Below are 22,244 nucleotides of genomic sequence, written 5' to 3'. Positions count from 1 at the left end.
TTCTCTAACCATATATATGCTTAAATAATTTGCTTAAGGTCACTATTAACAATAAGATGGTGGAGTAGAAGGACATGCTCTCATCTTCTTCGAGAACACCAAAATTGCAACTAGCTGCTGAACAACAATTGACAGGATTATGTTGGATCCCACCAAACAAAGATACTCCATGTCCAAGGGCAAAGGAGAAGCCTAAACAAGATGGTAGAAGGGGTGCAATCGCATTCAGAATCAAACCTCACATCTGCCAGAGACACTCGGAGGGTGCAAACAAAACCTTGTGCACACTAGGACCCATGGAAAGAAGCACTGACCCCTACAAGAGACTGAACCAGACCTGCCTTTGAGCATTTGTCTCCTGCAGAGGTACGGGTCAGCAGTGGCCTACTATGGGAACAGGGGCTCTGACTGCAGCTCACTTGGGAGGCATGGCATGTGGCCTAAGTCCTTTTGGATGAGATCACCATTAACTCCACTATAGAGCTGTAGAGCAGACGACCCACAAACTGCAGAACAATTACACCAAAGAAGTTCTCGCACCGTTGCAAAAGTTCTAGGGCCCAGAACAGTCTTCCCAACCTGGGTATCCGACAAAGGGACTAAGAATCCCCAGGAAATTTGACTGAAGGCCAGTGGGATTTGATTTACAGAACTTCCACAGGACTTGGGAAACAGATTCTTGGAAGGCACAACAAAACCTTATGTGCACCAGGACCCAGGAGAAAGGAGCAATGACCCCACAAGAGACTGACCCAGACTTGCCTGTGAGTATCCAGGAGTCTCCAGCAGGGGCACTTTTCTGAGAGCCTCAGGGTGCTGGCATAAGTCCTTTTGAAGAGGCCAAACTACAGGGAGGGAACACAGCCCCACCCATCAGCAGAAAATTGGATTAAAGATTTACTGAGCATGGCCCCACCCACCAGTTTACCCCACAGCCAGGAAGTTTATCTCCCTTCAGGAAGCTTCCACAAGCCTCTTATCCTCATCCATTAGAGGGCAGACAGAAATAAAAACCACAATCACAGAAATCTAACCAAACTGATCACATGGACATGGATCATAGCCTTGTCTAACTCAATGGAACTGTGAGTCGAGCCATCCAAGACTGACGGGTCATGGTGGAGAGATCTGAAAAAAGAATGGTCTACTGGAGAATAGAATGGCAAACCACTTCAGCATTCTTGCCTTGAGAACCCGAAGAAAGGTATGAAAAGACAAAAAGAAATGACACTGAAAGATGAACTCCCCAGGTCAATAGGTGCTCAAAATACTACTGGAAAAGAGCAGAGAAAGAGTTCCAGAAGGAAGGAAGAGGCTGAGCCAAAGTGGAATTAACACCCGCGTGTGGATACAATGTCCACTTGTGGATGTGTCTGATGGTGAAAGTAAAGTCCGATGCTGTAAGAACAATACTGCATAGGAAACTGGAATGTTAGGCCCATGAACCAAGGTAAATTGGAAGTGGTCAAACAGGAAATGGGAAGAGTGAACATCAACATTTTCGGAATCAGTGAACAAAAATGGACCAGAATGGGTGAATTTAATTCAGATGACCATGGGCAAGAATCCCTGAGAAGAAATAGAGTAGCCCTCACAATAAACAAGAGTTCAAAATGCAATACTTGGGTGCAATCTCAAAAACAACAGAATCATCTCTGTTCATTTCCAAGGCAAACCATTGAATATCACAGAAATCCAAGTCTACGCCCCAACCACTAATGCCAAACAAGCTGAGTTGAACAGTTTTATGAAGACCTACATGACCTTCTTGAACTAACGCCCCCAAAAAAGATGTCCTTTTCATCATAAGGGACTGGAATGCAAAAGTAGGAAATCAAGAGATACCTGGAGTAACAGGCAAGTTTGCCCTTGGAGTACAAATTGAAGCAAGGCAAAGGCTAACAGAGTTTTGCCAAGAGAATGCACTGGTCATAACAAAAACCCTCTTCTAACAATACAAGAGATGACTCTAGACATGGACATCACCAGATGGTCAATGCTGAAATCAGACCGATTATATTCTTTGCAGCCAAACATGGAGAAGCTATATACAGTCAGCAAAAACAAGACTGGGAGCAGACTGTGGCTCAGATTATGAACTCCTTATTGCCAAATTCAGACTTCAATTGAAGAAAGTAGGGAAAACCACTAGGCCATTCAGGTATGACCTAAATCAAATCCCTTACAATTATACAGAGGAAATGACAAATAGATTCAAGGGATTAGATCTCGTGGACAGAATGCCTAAAGAACTAAGGACAGAGGTTCGTAACACTGTACAGGAGGCAGTGATCAAAACCATCCCAAAAGGAAAGAAATGCAAAAAGAAAAAATGGTTGTCTGAGGAGATCTTACAAATAACTTAGAAAAGAAGAGAAGCTAAAGGCAAAGAAGAAAAGGAAAGTATACCCATCTGAATGCAGAGTTCCAAAGAATAGCAAGGAGAGATAAGAAAGCCTTCCTAAGTGATCAATGCAAAGAAACAGAGGAAAACAATAGAATGGGAAAGACTAGAGATCTCTTCAATTAGAGATACCAAGGGGACATATCATACAAAGATGAGCACAATAAAGGACAGAAATGGTATGGACCTCTCAACAGAAGATATTAAGAGGAGGTGGCAAGAAAACACAGAAGAACTAAACAAAAGAGATCTTAATGACCCAGATAACCACAATGGTGTGATCACTCACCTGGAGCCAGACATCCTGGAGTGTAAAGTCAAGTGGGTCTTAGGAAGCATCACTACGAACACAGCTAGTGAAAGTGATGGAATTCCAGTTGAGCTATTTCAAATCCTGAAAGATGATGCTGTGAAAGTGATGCACTCAACATGCCAGCAAATCTGGAAAACTCAGCAGTAGCCACAGGACTGGAAAAGGTCAGTTTTCATTCCAATCCCAAAGAAAGGTAATGCCCAAAATGTTCAAACTACTGCACAAGTGCACTCATATCACACGCTAGGAAAGTAATGCTCAACTCTCCAAGCAAGGCTTCAACAGTACGTGAACTGAGAACTTTCAGATGTTCAAGCTGGATTTAGAAGAGGCATCAAATCAAATTGCCAACATCCATTGGATCACAGAAAAAGCAAGAGAATTCCAGAATTCTCTTCACTGACTATGCTAAAGCTGACTTCACTGACTATGCTAAAGCCTTTGACCATGTGGATCACAACAAACTGGAAAATTCTGAAAGAGATGGGAATACCAAATGACCTTACCTGCCTCTTGAGAAAACTGTATGCAGGTAAAGATGCAACACCAAGAACCAAGGACTGGTTCCAAATAGGAAAAGGAGTACGTCAAGGCTGTATATTGTCACCCTGCTTATTTAACCTATATGCAGAGTACATCATGAGAAAGGCTGGGTTGTATAAAGCAAAAGCCGGAATCAAGATTGCCAGGAGAAATATCAATAACCTCAGATATGCAGATGATCCTATCCTTAGGGCAGACATCGAAGAGGAACTAAAGAGCCTCCTGATGAAAGTGAAAGAGGAAAGTGAAAAAGCTGGTTAAAATTCAACATTCAAAACACTAAGATCATGGCATCTGGTCCCATCACTTCATGGCAAATAGATGGGGAAACAGTGGAAACAGTGACAGACTTTTATTTTGGGGGGCTCCAAAATCATTTCAGATGATGATCACAGCCATGAAATTAAAAAACACTTGCTGCTTGGAAGAAAAGTTATGACCAACCTAGACAGTATATTAAAAAGCAGAGACATTACTTTGCCAAAGAAGGTCGGTCTAGTCAAAGCAATGGTTTTTTCAGTAGTCATGACTGATCTGATCTGATCTGTATAGATATGAGAGTTGGACTATAAAGAAAGCTGAGCACCAAAGAACTGGTGCTTTTGAACTGTGGTGTTGGAGAAGACTCTTGGGAGTCCCTTGGACTGCAAGGAGATCAAACATGTTAATCCTAAAGGAAATCAACCCTGAATATTCATTGGAAGGACTGATGCTGAAGCTCCAATATTTATTTCCTGATGTAAAGAATTGACTAATTAGAAAAGACCCTGATGATAGGAAAGACTGAAGGCAGGAGGAGAAGGTGATGACAGAGGATGAGATGGTTGGATGGTATCATGGACTTGATGGACATGAGTTTGAACAAGCTCCAGGAGGTGGTGAAGCACAGGGAAGCCTGGCGTGCTACAGTCCATGGGATTACAAAGAGTCAGACATGACTGAGCAACTGAACAGCAGCAGTAACAAGGTCACTGAGTCAGAAAATGGCAAAGAGCCAGGTCTCAAACTCAAGTGTTTCCAGCTCCAGGTTCTGAACCTTCAACCTGAATTACTCAGTGATCTCTGTGTGTATCATGTGCTGTATGTACACACCTGATTAATCCCATCACACAATTCAGGGTGGAGATCCAACCCCTTCTATCAAGGAGTTTATGTTCAACCACCTTATCCAAAGTCCTGATGATTTTGTAAACCTCAAATTCCCATTGGTAGGCCTAGACAAGATGTCCTTTTTGCTTATTTCATCATACTCACAGCCCCCAGTTTCAATACAGGACAGTTGGGAACGGTCTTGGTTGTCCTCTGTTATACTTTCCACATTCAAATAATCAACAGTGTTCACTTTTATAATATACTTCATTTCAGAAGTGCTTTTCCATCCATTATCATGACAAATTTCTGAGTCAAGGAAAATAGGTGATATTATCATCATTTTTCAGATCATAGTCATAATCACAAAGGTAGAGTTAGACTCTTGACTTCCTCTCAATATGAAAAAAAAAAAATAAAACGAAACTGCTAGGTAGTTTCAAAGAAATGGAATAATGCAATACTGAAGTTGGAAGAGGTCCCAGAAGTCCTGTTTTTCATCCACCTCATTCCACAGATGAGGAAAAGAGTTCCAGAGAGAACTGCCCAAGGTCACAGAGATACTGTCCAAATCCCACATAGAAGCCAAGATGTTTCAGCCCATTTCACGTCCCTTTACCACCTCATGTCACCTCTAGGATACAAATGTTATACTACATGCACACACAAGGCTGTTAGAAGACCAGAAATTTCTCTAGCAGAAAAACTCAAATCTCTCCAACTTCTAAATGGGTGTTGCACAAGCCGGGCTGTGCGTGACTTAAATGGAACACAAAATGAAACTTGCTGTAAAGAAAGTGGCAAAGTTGCTAACTGGTCCCCAAAGTCATAGTAGCTAGACCATTACCTCAGTGCTATTTGATTTCTCATTGTTTTTATGAGAATTGCATGGGAATTTAAAACTGCACTGCCATTGTCTGGCTTCATGGCAGAAATCTCGTCTCACCTCATCATCCTTCAGTCCCTGCTTTTTCCTGCGGGGTGGGGAAAGATACCCTTTTCCTCCAATTTCCTCTCCCTTGGGCTGTTACAACAAAAAAAATCAGGAGCTGCACTCAGGGAATGTGGCTTAATGGAAGCCCTGGCCTGGAGGATGGGTCTCAAAGGCTGTGTCTCTACCACCATTCCTGTGGGCATCTAGCTGGCCTCACCCAGAGAAGCTGGTGAGTCATACAGGTATGAGGAATCTGGGTATATTGACAGAGAGAGGGTTAGCCCCACTGTGGGCAGGAGTGGGAGATGACAGGGATTGGAATGATCGGGGATGGGTTCTGGGAACTAGAGCTGGTTTGGCAGAGCTGGTGCTGCAGGAATGCCTGAGAAGGCTAGGTCCAGGGGTAACTGGCCCCCACCTCCTCTCCACTTTCATTTCTCTTAAGATGAGATTGAATTCTTGAGCATCTACTCCATGTGAGTACTGCTGCTGCTAAGTCGCTTCAGTTGTGTCCAACTCTGTGCGACCCCATAGATGGCAGCCCACCAGGCTCTCCCGTCCCTGGGATTCTCCAGTCAAAAGTACTGGAGTGGGGTGCCACTGCCTTCTCCAATGCGTGAAAGTGAAAAGTGAAAGGGAAGTTGCTCAGTCGTGTCCGACTCTTAGCGACCCCATGGACTGCAGCCTACCAGGCTCCGCCATCCATGGGATTTTCCAGGCAAGAGTACTGGAGTGGGGTGCCATTGCCTTCTCCGATGTGAGTACTAAATTTTAGTTATTTTACTGAAACTTAATTACTTAATAGTGACTTCGAGTCAGTTTAAGACTTGTGTATTATATTTGGAAGAGTTTTAAGAAAAGAATGCTTTCTATGTAGGGATCACTGTGTGTATACAACGTAAGAATTTAATCCTCAGGACTCCGTAAGATATACAATATAGGCGTTTTTTGTTCTGACAGAAAGACTGATATTTGAACCTGCCCCAGGTCGGACAGCTGGGAAACACTGGGCAGAACTGAATCCACGATGCCAGTGCTGTGATTCTTGGATGCTGTGGTATCACATGAAACCTAGGTCCTAGAAACCTGTACTGCCCTACCCCCATCTGCAGGTACTACAGGCAGGCAATTTACATTCGCATTTTGGGATCAGCTGAGTATAAAAAGGGACCCCTTTCCCGCTTATACAACAATAGAAACTGCCTGCAGAGCGTGAGTCTGCTTTAACACTATTCATAATATCAGCAAAAGTGAAAACCTTCTTGTTTTTCTTTTTGACACAGTGAAACAGACTGTAAGTTTCCAAAAGGAAAAGGGTAATGAACAACAAAAAGAAAAGATTATAAAATAAGTACCGGATCCAAAGAATGAGTTTCAAATATTTTTTAGAAATCTCAGTAAAAGAAGGAAAGCATTTAGCCAATGCTCTCAGTTCCTTTTCTTTAGATAATCATGTGAGGGACATGGAGTAAGGAAGGCTCCTGCCCAACTGCCCCCCTCCGCCCGTCCTGATGATGCTCAGTATCCTGGCTCTCCTGCCCCAGAGGGACCAGACTGCCCAAGTATCCAGCCCTTTCCAAGGAACACCAAACACAAAGTTAAAAAACATAACCTGTTTCTGTTTCAAAATTCTTAGATGCCAGGGCCTTCTCTTCCTGTTCCATTCTACTCTCAGATTTATAGAGCAGAATCAATGAACAAATGAATCAAGCCTTTCCAGATTCAAGTTATCATCCATCTAACTCTGGCTGGAATCATGTGTTGATTCACTCAAGAGCTCCATCTCCCCCTTCTCGTCATGCCTCCTCTCTACCTTCCTCTATCCCAAACATGGACAGGAACATCAATATTGTGTGGGGTTACAATAACCATCACACACACACAAGAATGACCAGCTTATGCAAAGCTGGGTCATTCTATCAGAGTAGCCACTTGGAATGAGACAGGTTTCAATCATACATGAGATCTGTATTGAAATCTTTCCTTAGATAAAGACGGCTGCTCAGTTTTATCAAGAGTGGTCCTTCCCTCATAAATGTGGGCACTTCATGCTCTTTGGAACATCCGTGGCAAGCAAACTGTGCATCTAGATCTAAAAGATTAACAGGAGTTAAAAAGTGATCTCTGAACCCTCATGGAGATTTAAAGCAACATTAAAGGGATCCTTTATGTGTGAAAGAAGTGACAATTTTTAGTAGAAGATTTTAGCACATCTGACATTACAAGGAGAAAATGCTAACTTTTTATTCTGAATGTCATTTTATTGAAATCTGCTTTCTACCTATAGTTTCAAGGGATTTTTTTTGGGGGTGGGCAGATGATTTTTAAAAAATAAGTTATAAGGTGTGGCTGCTCTATTATTTAAAGGTGCAACTTATTAACCTAATACCTCATAAACTGGGCTGAATTCATATTTATGTGTTATATCAACATTTTAAAAATACACTGCTTTAATATAGTTTCCTCTAGTTAAAGCATATATGATTATATAGGTGGCATAATTTGAGAATAAGGACCCATTTCATACCACAATTTACAAAGAAGCAGCTATTCAAGTAATTCTCATTTCCTTATAAACTAAAACCTCTTTTCTGTATTGCCTAGGGCTTTTTGCAAATTCTGATTCAGGATGTTTAAGTCCCCGCTACTTTTCAGGTATTGTTTTAGGCGCTTATGTATAGTATTTCATTTATTTCTCAAGCTAACCTTGGAAGGAGGTTTTTATTACGCTCAACTCTCAGAAGCTGGAGGGGCAATGAAACTTGAGGAAATTAGATGACTTACCCAACATTTTAACAAATCTCAAGATACAAATCCAGATCTACCCCACAAACTCACCTTAGCTGGTCCACACTACACTGGGTTTGTTCATTTTACCACTTTTACTTATTGATTACTGTATAACAAATAAAAATCGCTGGCTTAAAATAATCATTTTTCTCTTGAATCCGCAATTTGGGCAGGTTTTAGTTGGGAGAAGGTCTCTGCTCCATACAGCATCCATCAGCTGGGCAGACTCTGTAGGTATGGGAAGAAGTGGGGGTAGAGACCTGCTTCCAAGACAGCTCCTCCTCCTTGCCCACAAGATGGTGCTACCACTCACTTGTCTTAAGGGATCTCTCCAAGGAGGTCGCACAGAGTCGGACACGACTGAAGCGACTTAGCAGCAGCAGCAGCAGCCAAGGAGGTCTGTGTGTGCTCAGTCTTGTCCAATTCTTTGTGACCCCATGGATTGTTGTCTGAAAGACTCTTCTATCTATGGGATTTTCCAAGTAAGAATACTGGAGTGGGTTGCCATTTCCTTCTCCAAGGGATCCTCCCAATCCAGGAATGAAACCTGTGTCTCCTGCGTCTTCTGTATTGGCAGGCAGATTCTTTACCACTGAACAACTTGGGAAGCCTCCAAGGGTGACTGGGGTCTAAAGAACTGGTGCTTCAAGAGACAGAAAATAAAGGGGCCAGTTTCTAAGAGCCTGGACTCAGAAACTGGCACTGTGCCATTTCTTCTGCACCCTGTTGGTCAAAAACAGCGTCTAGATTCAGAGAGCGGTCCATTTCCCACCTGTGAAGGGGAGGTATGCCAAAAAACTGGGAGACCCATGTGACAAGAACCTCGCAGCCTCACCCTTTATAAGATTCCTAATTCAGTAATTAGGAGTAATTTCATTAAATTATGAAATTCGTATTTTACAAAGGCTCTCATCCCCCTTGAGTTTGCAGATACATACTTACAGATGGTAGCTTCTCAGAGGTGGGAGCCTCTGGATCTGTCTACATTTCTCCTACATGTTCCTTTTTATTGTTATCATAATTGATACTCTATATAGATTATTTGGGCTTCTGAACATCTTTTCAGCGTTCTCATCATGTGCAAATGGACCAGTTTCCCCGCTGGGCCCTCCACTCCAGTTCAGAGGTCTCTTTCTTAGATTAGATACATCCTGGCTTTTCCCTTTTAACTAAATTTGACCAGCTCATGCTTGACTGGGATATCAGATATGACAGTTTGATTCCAATTATTCCAACTGACCTTTGCACGCAAACATCCCCCTCACAGTGCTCCTATTCCTGACAGTTGTGGTGGTCCTGCCTCCTAGATGGATGAGCCTAAAGAATAAAGGGAGCAGTATGGACCTCTTACTTCCTTTGTAACTCTGCACACCAACCAGTTCGGAGTCTGGTCTATGCAATGCCTAGCCAATAAATATTTCAGCTGATGCTCAGAATAAAATCTGAAGGAAATATACTCAGTGACAAGAAACCCTCTGAATGACACGATACATAATGGATCAGATTAAGCATTATGAAGGACACCCTTTCAATTTTGTGATTTCATTTCTGAGTTAGATTCTGTAATCACTCTTGGAATAAGACACCTGACATCTGGGCTTTGCTCTCTGTTTTAAGTGTACCCATGTCAAAGCTTTAAAATACTCTGGAATGAAAATGAGATTTCAAGGAAGTATTTCCTTGGAAGTGGGTATTATTCCCTTTGAATTGGATCCACAGCTGCAATTTTTTTAATTCTTTCATTAACTCAGTATTCAGTTCAGTAGCTCAGTTGTGTCCGACTCTTTGTGACCCCATGGACTGCAGCACACCAACTCCCAAAGTTTACTCACGTCCATTGAGTCAGTGATGCCATCCAACCATCTCAACCTCTGTTGTCACCTTCAATCTTTCCCAGCATCAGGGTCTTTTCCAATGAGTCAGTTCTTCGCATCAGGTGGCCAAAGTATTGGAGTTTCAACTTCAACATCAGTCCTTCCATTTCCTTTAGGATGCACTGGTTGGATCTCCTTGCAGTCCAAGGGACTCTCAAGAGTCTTCTCCAACACCACAGTTCAAAAGCATCAATTCTTCAGTGCTCAGCTCTCTTTATACTCCAACTCGCACATCCATACATGACCACTAGAAAAACCATAGCCTTGACTAGATGTACCTTTGTTGACAAAGTAATGTCTCTGCTTTTGAATATGCTGCCTAGGTTGGTGATAACTTTCTTTCCAAGGAGTAAGCGTCTTTTAATTTCATGGCTGCAGTGACCATCTGCAGTGATTTTGGAGCCCCAAAAAACAAAGTCAGCCACTGTTTCCCCATCTATTTGCCATGAAGTGAAGGGACCAGATGCCATGATCCTAATTTTCTGAATGTTGAGCTTTAAGCCGACTTTTTCAACTCTCTTCTTTGAGTTTCATCAAGAGGCTCTTTAGTTCTTCACTTTCTGCCATAAGGGTGGTGTCATCTGCATATCTGAGGTTATTGATATTTCTCCTGGCAATCTTGATTCCAGTATTATACAAATTGTTTTCCTAACTATATAATAGCCAACATACTTTAATTTGTAGAATGAATTCTGTTTAATTGCAGCAAAATTATGATATAAGCTAAATCCCTGAAGTGATAGCTATCTTTAAATCAATATCACCTCACTTTTAGATTGTACGTAACTCAACACCTAGGATCTTTGTGAGCCATCTACCACAAGACTTACTTTTATTTAAATCATATGACCATTAACAAAAAGACTTACAAGAATCTGAGTTGAAAAGACTGGCCAGCATACTTTGTCATACTCAATTACTTTGTAGCTGAATTCCTGTTACTCTGTAGGAATTTCAACATTAACCATTTTCAAAGGTGTTTGTGAGTTTGCACTTTTTCTTTTTAGTTGTGTATTGTGGCATATCAATGTATCCCAAAACTTAGTGATTTAAAACAAACTATTTCTAGACAGATAAAGTGACTTTTTCCAAAGCCTTGCTAAGCACTTACCCTATGAAAGTATTCTGATATGCATATTTGCATGTAATTGCTTCTTTTACATTTAAGATATGTAACACCCTATTGTTCACTGTCTTCTCTATTAAGATATTTCACAGTGATATAATTTGGGCTATGCCAAACTAGATATCCAATTTAAATGGTTCTGGGTAACTGAAGGCTTTCATCATGTATGAATGCTGAAGTGGAAATAAGTGAATATCTGTGTTAGGCAAGAAGCCTTTCTTCTCCTAACTGGAAGTTTCTTCTGGAGTGGAAGGCTCCTGGCCTCTCTTTTCTGTCTCATTTACCCTCCCCAGAGCTCAGGTGGGAAGTTAGAAGGTGACTTATTTGACTGGAAAATGTAGGAAGAATAAAGCAGGCAAGCTTAACCCACCTGCTCACCCCTCTCATTGGGGAATGGACCTGTTTGTCCTCGGAGAGCGTGGGTATGCGCCAGGCTTCAGGTTCTATGAAGCAGACCCCCCCACCGCCCCGTCTTGCCCCCCACACCAGTGTTGGAATGGAAGATTGTCCAATTCTTGTATTTAGTGTTAGGAGGTACAAAAATGCTCTGCGTTATCTTTATCACCAGCAGTGGTGATAATTTATCTCCTATCTGCATAGCCTTTGGTCTTTTTTCCCCTCATTTCAGAATCTGCAAGGTTTTAGAAGGGTGGAATTTACAGACTCACTGTCCAGCCTTAACAAATCATCATCGTCACAACAATTATCATTATTAGCAATGCTTGTTGAGCATTTGCTATGTTTCAGGTTATGAATTTACTACATTTTCATGTATTATGTCATTTAATACAGTTATGTCAAAGACATAACTGGGGGTTTCCGCAGCTTTTATAGTTGGCCATCATGAAAACCTCTCCTGCCTACATGCACATGTCTCTCCTGACATCATGAGATGGAGTCTACTTCCTAAGACTTTTTTAAGATCCCTTTGACTCTGGTCTTACCTTAATGACTCACACAGATGGGATGCAGGTACAGAGATGTTCTGGGACTTCCAAGCCCAGGCCTGAAGAGGCCTGGTAGCTTCCACTTCCTTTCTCTGGGAAAGCAATCCCTACAATGAATCCAGATGATGAGAAAAAGCTGGAGTGAGCAAGCCCTCATGGAGGAGCACAGAGGAGCCAGATGCAGGAGGGAGAAATGGTAAATCGCTGGTTTAAGTCACTGAATTTTGGGGCGAGTTGGTACACAGGCACGTATGCTAAGTCACTTCAGTTGTGTCTGACTTTGTGATCCTATGGACCGTGACCTGTCAGGCTCCTCTGTCCATGGGACTCTCCAGACAAGAATACTGGAGTGGGTTGCTGTGTCATCCTCCATGGGATCTTCTGGACCCAGGGATCGAACCCACATCTCTTATGTCTTCTGCACTGGTAGGCAGGTTCTGTACCACTAGTGCCATCTGGGAAGCCTCTGGTTGATACACAGCAATAGACAACTGAAACAAAATACGAACTTGCAGAAAATCTTTAAAATGGCAATTAACATCACTGCTATGGTGTTACAAGAGTTTTTAAAAATCAGTAGATGATTTATTGGGCTTCCCAGGTGGCTCAGGGGTAAAGAATCCACCTGCAATGCAAGAGACTCCGGTTTGATCCCTGATTCAGGAAGATCTCCTGGAGGAGGGTATGGCAACCCACTCCAGTATTCTTACCTGGATAATCCCACAGACAGAGGAGCCTGGCAGGCTACAGTCCACAGGGCCACAAAAAGTCAGATAAGACTGAAGTGGCTGAATATGCACGCAGCATGCACAGATGATTTGTTAAACCATAAAGTCATAATCTATTTGTATACAGAGTACCTATACGGCCCAATATTGGAGTGGATTGCCATTCCCTTCTGCAGAGAATCTTCCCGACCCAGGGATGGAACCTGGGTCTCCTGCATTGAAGGCAGATTCTTCACTGTCTGAGCCACCAAGAAGTCCTATTAAATCATAAAATCACGGTCTATTTGTATACAGAGTACCTATATGGCCCAAGTCACACTTTCCATTAAGTGTCATTCTAAATGAGCCACTTTCAAAGGACAAAAAATACCATCACCTCAATACATCAGCTCCACTCTTATTCAAAAGGAGAAAAGCTCTTTGTGGAATAATCAAGATTATCCCTCTTTATTCCCTGTAGAGATCTCCCACCTCTTTGCCTCAGGTTCAATTATCCTGTAGAAGTTTCTACATCCTGGCTCTACTCCTTCCTCTGGGGAGCCCTCCCAAACCCTCACTCTTGAGCCCCAAGCTGGCTTACTCCTCAGTGTCTTTTCACTTCTCTGCTCATATTTTAGCTCTGTGCTCATCACATATATTTTTATCATTCACGTAAATTCTGTGAGAGCAGAGACCTGGCCTGTTTTGTTACTGTTGTATTCTTAGCACCAGAACAGCACCCATAGGGAGTGGGTGCTCTGTGAACACCTACTGGCTGTGGAAGCAAACGAGTGCATGTAACTGCTTCCTGCCAGATACTGTTTCTTGGGGTTGAGGATCCATTACCACGCCTTTCACCCTCTCCCTTGGGGCACAGCGGCTGGAAGCCTAGAGGTTCCTGGTCACACCTGTTGCCAGGGTCCACACGTAATCCCGCTTGGCCAGGGGGACACATCTGTGTGAGATCTGGAGGGCTAGGGAAGCCGAGAGGTTCTTCTGTCACCAGCTGTGGTGGCTGACATGCAGGTTCAGCAGATAAGGGTACTTGTAGAAACCAGCCAGCTACCGAGTCTCCAGCGGTGTAGACTGGCAGTGGCTTCTACATTCTCCTGTCCTCTGCGTGACAGCTTTGGCAATGTGACCTAAATGCCCAATAGTGCCCCTGACTTTCACTTCTCTGACCCTCACAATGTTTGGGGGGAAACATCTAGTTCCTGAACATATCTGGAATGCTCTTCATTTTTACTGCTGAGTTCTGACTGATGCCTCGGCAGATGGCATTCCTTAATTCCTTGTTCCTCTCGGCACCTCCATACCCACACGGTGTCTGGATCACAGTGGAAACTTAAAGAGAATAACAGCAAATAATGCTTAACAAGTGTCCAGCACTGTTCTAAGTGAGTTACATCTATTAGCTTATTTCAACTACTCAATAACCCTCTTAGGCAGAGTTCTCTTTCAGAGATTATGAAACTGAGAACAAAGACGTTAAACAACTTGCTTAAGAAATCACTTCATTAAATGGTGCATTGAGGAAGGGTAAATCCCAGCTAGTCTGGCTCTCAAGTCTGTTATTGTTGTTTAGTCCTAAGTTATATCCAACTTTTGTGACCCCATGGACTATAGCCCACCAGGCTCCTCTGTCCATGGGAATTCCGAGGCAAGAATACTGGAGTAGGTTGCCACTTCCACCTCTAAAGGATCCTCCCAGCCCAGGGACTGAACCCCCATCTCCTACATGGCAGGTGGATTCTTCACCACTAAGCCATCTGTAGTCTCTCCTGCCTGAAAAATGTTTGCTGAAGGACCAGAAGATTCAACTATTAAAATTTTAGAACTCATTTATTATAAACATCTTGTGTGCATTTATTGTAAAATAGCAGTTTGCAATATTCTCATTTAAGACTCTTAATTTTGAAAGATGTTTCAGCCTATCAAAAGCGTGTATGTGTGTATATATAACACACTTCTTATTGTGCCTAACTGTATTTTTTTCAATAACTCATAAAACAATGAAAAAATTATGGAGCTTGGAAATTAGCATTGTAGGAAAAGAAAGAAGAACCATGGTGAAGAATATTCACAAATTTCTTGTGGTTTTCTTGATGCATATCTTTCTGCCTCTTGTCTGAGAACACAAGTTAAGGTCAATGGCCACTGGCTGCAGCAACTGTAAGGAATAGATCTCTTGTTATTTTGACTTCTGCCAACTGGAGAATAAGGTTTCCTATATAAGATTCCAAAGGAATGGGGAAGAGGGCTCTGTGGCAAAGAATCCACCTACCAATACAGAGACACGAGTTCGATCCCTGGTCCTGGAAGATTCCACATGCTCTGGAAGAACTAAGCCCATGCACCAAACTACTGAAATGCACAATTAATGAGCCCAGGTGTTGCAAGTGCTGAAGCCCAAACACCCTAGAGCCCATGCTCTGCAACAAGAGACGCCACCGCCATGAGAGGCCCGCACATCACAACTAGAGAGGAGTCCCTACTCACCCCAGCTAGAGAAAATCCCGTGCAGCAGTGAAGACCCAGCACAGCCAAAAATAAATAAATAAAATTATTTTTTAAAAAGAAATGGAGAAGAGAGTCAGGAAAGATGCAAAGACAAGTCAAGTAAAAAACCTAAGTGGGGATGGGCTCAGGATCTTATCATTAACATTGTGTACAACCTTCAAAGATGATCAGTGTTTGTGTGGGAGTGGGGGGATGAACAAAAAAAAGGTGCTAGAGATAGCTCTATCTCCACTGCAGATGTCTCTTGACACACAGAGGGATCCACTAGTAGCCCTGAATAGGGCTGGCATTTATCCCTCGGGGAGAAGTGTCTTTATCTGATGGCTGCATTTGGAAGGAAAATTTGGGCACAAATAACCCAGCCCCTTCTTTCTCTCTTGTAAGCAAACCTGTCATTCTCAGCTCCTCCATATCATACATTTTAAGGGGTCAGCTCTGTCCATGGTGGGGGAGGGGAGAGTCTGGTCTGTCCATCGCTGTAGTGACTTACTTAGTCTGTACAGTTCAGAGGCTCAGTACTGGGAAACCCACTTGCCTAAAGTTAAAAGCTATATTTCCCAATAAAGATCCACAGCCCTTATTTGAAATGACAAAATCCCCCAAGAATCAAAAACAAAATTTTCCTTAATTCATTTGGCAGCAAAACCTGAAGTGACCTGACTCCTGGTGGCAAAACCCAACCTTATGAAGATGAAGCCACTTATAGTTCTTATTACCCCTCTTAGAGCTTTGTGTCCAATATAGTAGCCAATAGCCACGCGAGTCTATTCAAATTTGTCAGTTACTATGAAATGACATTAAAAATTCAGACTCTTAATCATACTAGCCAAGTTTCAAAAGCTCAGTAGCCATATGTAACTAGTGCTCTCACATAGGATAATACAGATAAGACCCTCAGCATTGCAGAAAGTTCTACGGTATAGCACTTAGTCATGTTTTCTTATAAACACATTCGTATCTGGTTATAGGATATTAGTAACAATATATGTACCATTTTTGCCCTAAATCTAAAAAATGTGGAATTGTAAAATCACATCTGGCTCAAAGGATCACAGATAAGGAGCATTGGCCTGCTTCAGCTTTTATTAGTAACAAAGGCAAGTTTTTGGTTTTTCTTCAGCTTTACATTTTACGTATTATTGACTAAGGGCTGTGTCTCCCAAAATTCACATGTTGAAGTCCTAACCCCCAATATGATGATATTTTGGGGCGAAGCCTTTGTGAGATAATTAGATGAGGTCATAAGACGGGATTCTTAGCCTTAGAAAAAGAGACATAAAAGTTCTCTTTCTACCATATGAGGACAAGGCACACACTGGAGAGAGAAAGCCACAAGCCAGGGGACACCAAGGATTGGCATGAAAGTAGAAAGAGGCAGAGAAAGGTTCTTCCCCAGAGCCTTCCCGTGGGAGCACAGCCCTGCCAACAGCTTGATTTCAGGCTCCAGACTTTAGAATCATAAGACTGTAGATTTGTGTTATTTAAAGCCCAATCTGCGGTAATTTGTTATGGCAACCCTAGGAAATTAAGAGACCTCTGGCACCAACAAGTGGTGTGCTGCTGTAACAAATATCTAAGAATGGAGAAGCAACTCTGGAACAGGGTAGAAGCTGGAAGAGTTTTGAGGTGTGCACTAGAAAAAGCCAAGAATGCCATGAGGGACTGATAAAGGGGACTCTGGTGAGGCTCAGAAAAAGGAGAGTTGGAGTGACAGCTATTCAGAGAATACATAAATAATCATCACCAGACTATGGATGACAAAGGCCTTCAAAGGCCTTCTTGGGAGGATACAGAAATGAGGAAAAAGTTTTGGGCAATGGAGGAAAAGTTATTGTTATAGCAAAGAACTTGGCTGAACAATATTCTAGTGTTTTGTGGAAGACAAAGTAGAACCAATGAAAGTAGAACCAATGAAACAGATAGTTAGCTAAGGAGATTTTTAAGAAAGTTTTGCAGGAGTACCTTGGTTTGTTTATTGTAAAATGAGAAAGAGATGAACTAAAGAACTAATTTTGTTAAGTAAAAGGGAATCAGAACTTGATGATCTTGAAAGCTCTCAGCCTATCCATATTGCAAAAATATGTGGAGGTATGCTCTGAAAAGCACAGTAAGGGTGTGGTCACACAACCATTTGGTAAAGAAATGAGGATGGGTGTGAACCATGGGCCCCACCCCTGGCAGAAGCATGGCCAGTGTGAACTGGTGGAGACAGGATGACAGAAAGGAAAGCTGTCAGACCTACAGGACTGGACCACAGGGCTTCTGCCTGTGAACATGGGTTATTCTTCGAGACAGAGGAAGAATGACCCCAAAGATTCAGAGAGCATCAGGGCTGCTTCCTTGGTTTCAAAGCTGAGGGATGGCATTACCTGGAGTTCAATAGGAGAGGTGGCCTCTGCCTAAAGCCTTGGGGGCAGGGCCTCCTGGGACTTTGGTGGGTGACTCCTTCCTTGCAGACATAAGAGGAGAGACAAACACTCTAGTGGGTCCAGAAGGCAAAGCATCAATCCAAAAAGGAATATTCTAGAGCCGCAAGACCTAATGGTATTTGCCTTGCTGGGTTTTTTTTTTTTTTTTTTAGTTTGACATTTTAGTTCCTCATTTTTATGGTTTTCTCTGACCCTAAGCTTTTTTTTTTTAATTTTATTTTTAAACTTTACAATATTGTATTAGTTTTGCCAAATATCGAAATGAATCCGCCACAGGTATACCTGTGTTCCCCATCCTGAACCCTCCACCGTCCTCCCTCCCCATACCATCCCTCTGGGTCGTCCCAGTGCACCAGCCCCAAGCATCCAGTACCGTGCATCGAACCTGGACTGGCGACTTGTTTCATACATGATATTATACATGTTTCAATGCTATTCTCCGAAATCTCCCCACCCTCTCCCTCTCCCACAGAGTCCATAAGACTGATCTATACATCAGTGTCTCTTTTGCTGTCTCATACACAGGGTTATTGTTACCATCTTTCTAAATTCCATATATATGCGTTAGTATACTGTATTGGTGTTTTTCTTTCTGGCTTACTTCACTCTGTATAATAGGTTCCTTTGGACTTGCATGGAACCCTTCGTCCCTTCTTTCCTACTGCTCTAGTTTCTCCCTTCTGGAATGAGAAACTATATCCTACACCTGGCTCCTCGTTGTGTATTTGGAAGCACATAACTCATCTAACAGCTTCACAGCTGGAGGGGAATTTTGTTTCAGGATGAATCCTATCTGGAGTCTCACCCACAAATCATTTAGATGAGACTTTGGACTTTAGAGTTAATGCTACTGTTTGCAGCTTTGGGATGGAATAATGTACTTGGCATGCAAAGAGGACATGAATTTGAGGGATCAGGGGCAAAGACTTGAATGTTTGTCCCCACCCCTCCCCCCAGTTCATATGGTGAAGCCCTGACCCCCAATTTGATAACTGGAAGTGAGGCCTTTGGGAGGTAATCAGGTTTAGCTCAGATCATGAAAGTGGGGTCCCCAATATGAGATTAATGTCCTTGTATGAAAAGGAGCCTTGGGTAAGACTTGAAGCAGAGAAGAGGAGTATTATTTAACAGGCCTCTCAAATTTCAATCATAGGGAGAGAGCTGTGAAGGCTCCTCTTCTCCACATCTTCATGGACAATTCAATCCAGAATAATCACACTGGAGAATTTTTATGTGTTTTAGAATCACTGTTCCAAGGAGGTATAAGTGCCATTCTGGCAGAGAGACAGTGACTAAATGACTAGAAAAATTCTAAGGATTAATAAAGATGCCACAGATGGGACAGCTACATTGGTGGGAGGTGGGACTAGATGAGATCCAAAACCCATCCACGTAGGAGAATTGGGGACAGTTACAGCCTCCCTCATGCTGGTTCTTACCCAGTGTCTATCATATGGTGAGAACAAGTCAGATGTAGACATACTTCTGAACAGGAATATGTCCATTAGAATTAAAAAAATCTTGAAATTTCCTTGAATGCTTGTAAAGCTACCTTTTCATGGGGGTACAGTGGGTCAGGGCAACCATGGTCCCTTCCTGTTATTCAGCTTCTTGGGGCTGTCAGGCTTCAAGAGGAAGACCAGAATTACTGACTACAGCCAGCTGATTTTCTTGTTCATATGAGTGTAGATATTTATAGAAATTGGACACGAATCTAGGCTGGGCCAAAGAGTACCCTGCAGGCTTTGGCTTATTTCATTCTGCTAGTTTAACCTGGTGCCTCTGTTTTCTCATCTGTAAAATAGGAAGAACACCCTCTTGTCCACCATCCTTTGATGGTGTTTGAGAGCAAAACCTGAATGAGCCAATCTATGTTCTAAAGACATGTATTATTTTAAGTACTGATAGGGAAATGCCACACAAGCCTTGTAAAGCAATCAAAGGGAGACCCTTGCTGGATTCTTAAACTGCTATGAGCTCACAGACAAGCTTTTATCTAGAGCATAAATTGGATTTCCGCTGGTAAAGGAAAGCATGAGATAATATTCTCTGTCTTAATTTGACAGTGGAGAGGCTCTTGAGTATTGGCCAACAATCTAATATTGGATCACACCAAAACACAACCATTTGCTTCCTGAGTCATATCCATAAAGATCTTGCAGTAAAGTGCTGTCTTGGACAGAGCATTTACGGAGATTGCAAAGCCTCATGTTCAGGCTCTTAAAAAAAAAAAAAATACCCATCTCCATCTTTTCTATTTAATATACCCTGGGCTCTCCTTTTGGGATAAAACTTGAAGTCCTACCGCTATTGCAATTTCTCAGGGTAAGATTCACATTTCTGGTCTTGTAAGATAAATGTGCAAGTTGCCCAGCTCAGTGACCAGAAGGCAAGATCCACCCCTCCCTCTTGTTTGCTGTCCTAAGATTAATACACACTAAAGTTTCTATTTCAAGAAACTTCAAAATTAACAGAATCATGTGTACAGGCTTAAGAAAAATAGCATTAATGGTGACTATTAATTCGATATTAATCTTATTTGATAAAAATTCACTATCATTGTTTATCCTAGAATTATTTTTACAAATTTAAAGAAAGGCAAACTACTGATGACATTAACAGACTTTCACTGTACTTTAAAAACAACTTGTTTAAAGAAAAATGTTACTTAGTTGGTTTTACATCAGCACATTTCAACTTGTCTCATGAGTGGCTTTTTTTTTTTTAGCTGAGGAAAATGATATTTTCTCGAAAACTTTAAAAACAACACGGAAACACTTAAGTTGCAGATTTTCTTAGATCCTGCAACAGGTTACACAGCTCCAGTTTTCTCTTTCCAGATTTAAGTAAAAAATCCTGTAAGACATATTTCAAATGACAGGAATTTTAAACAATGTACTGCAGCTGCCCTAAAGCCACCTTAATTATTGAGTTCCGTGAAACACAGTTGTAAACTGATAAACGACCATTCACACCCTCTCTGATGAGTGCACAGCTTTTCTAATACTCATCACTGTGGGTTATCTATATGATTCTTTTCCCAATCCTCTTTTCATAATTCGGACTTCACCTGAAATTGCTTCTAGTGTTTTTTGAAACAACTTTTTTGAAAGGTATTTTTTATTGGTCCTCTGAATGCTTTTCACAAGCAACCAGAGTCTTGGGCTTTCACAAATGATGATTCTATCCAATGACTGAATAACTTTTTTTTTCCTCTTTACTTGTCAGACCCAAGGCTTGATAGAGTGCAGCAAAAGTAAGTTTCCGATAACAAACGTCTATTTAAGTCTTCTATAATCTCATCTTAGGGTCAAACATTTAGTTTTCTAGAAAAGAGCAAGTTACAGTTTTATCTGGTCCAAGTCAAATGCATCCTACCTTTTCTTCACTTACTGAGAATAAAAGTTAACATTTAGGACTGAGAACCTAGAAAGGCACAGGATGAGCAGGAGCGAGAAACTGACGACGCAGGGCTCAGTCGCTGTGGCTCGTGAATGTAATAAATCAACAAGTTTTCATTTAACAGCTACCAGGTGCCCAGACCTTAGCAGGAACACGACTGAGAAGGCCAAGTTCTAGACCGGGACGATCCAGCCTAAGAGCTAGCCATAGAGATGAGCTCATCCTGAACGCTCCACCTTGAAACCAGTGCCGGGCTGAGCGCCAGCCTGTTTTCGGGACCGCACAGCACATCTCCCCAAGATCTCCGCAGATCTTGGGTTCGCCAGGGTCTCCTCTGACCCTCAAGACCAAAGGCACCACTAGCACACCGGCAGAAGGCGAGGCTCAGAGAATCCTATGCTCCCACTTCGCCTCGGCCTTAACAAGTGGCTAAGGAGGGTGCCCCCATTCAGGAATCTGTCGCGGGGCCGAGAAAATTTATTTGCGTTTATAACCTCAGAGAAGAAACCGCTGAAGGGAAGAAATACGAGGTGGGGGTGGGGTGGCAGGATGAAGCTTCCAGAAGCGTCTGTTAATTTCTCCGATATTTCTTAGACCGACCGGCAGAAATAATGCAGGGGGCGAGAAATGGACACCCCAAAGCCAGCAAGCAGAAGAAACGAGCAAGGGAAGGAGAAAAGTGATTCTAATGAAATTCCCACGCGCTCAGGGCAGCCTCGGTGTGGTCCAGAGGCAGGGAGCGCCGGGGACGCCCGGTGTACCCGCTTGTGCCCTGGCACTTTCTCGGCTCCCGCCGCGCAGACGGACAAGAGCAAGCGAGGGACATACCTTCGGGGTTGGCGCTGATGAAGACCCGGACGCTACGGCCGGCTGGCACGAGGTGAGAAGGCAGGGCGGTGAGGTTCCCGGAGAAAGCCGCCCGCCGGAGCGCAGAGTCCCGGGGACAGGGCAGCTTGGTGCCCGCGCCGGCCGGCCACATCGCCCTTAGAGAGGAATAGATGCCGACTCCTGCTCTCGGGTTACTGCCCGCGGCTCCGCGGACCGGCTAGGTAGATTCCCGCAGGCGGCGCCGCTCAGAGCCGCTCCGAGCCCGAGGGGCCGCGGGAGAGCTCCGTGGCGCACACCACCGGCCGGCGGAGAGAGGCCATATGGACCCTCTGGCTCCT

At 42.9% G+C, this 22,244-nt stretch overlaps 1 protein-coding gene across 1 annotated transcript in view; it reads right to left on the bottom strand.

Moving 5' to 3' along the window:
* The window catches only part of NWD2 (NACHT and WD repeat domain containing 2), a 239,141-nt gene extending 217,084 nt beyond the window's left edge, over positions 1–22,057 (bottom strand). The window contains exon 1 of the mRNA XM_010852410.1: positions 21,907–22,057. Within this exon, the coding sequence (XP_010850712.1) occupies positions 21,907–22,057 (151 nt within the window). The remainder of the gene's footprint in view (positions 1–21,906) is intronic.
* Positions 22,058–22,244: the final 187 nt, after the last annotated feature.

This window comes from Bison bison, unplaced genomic scaffold (assembly GCF_000754665.1).
Source record: "Bison bison bison isolate TAMUID 2011002044 unplaced genomic scaffold, Bison_UMD1.0 scf7180017864310, whole genome shotgun sequence".
Lineage (NCBI taxonomy): Eukaryota > Metazoa > Chordata > Mammalia > Artiodactyla > Bovidae > Bison > Bison bison.
This window is presented reverse-complemented; position numbering and strand designations above follow the sequence as displayed.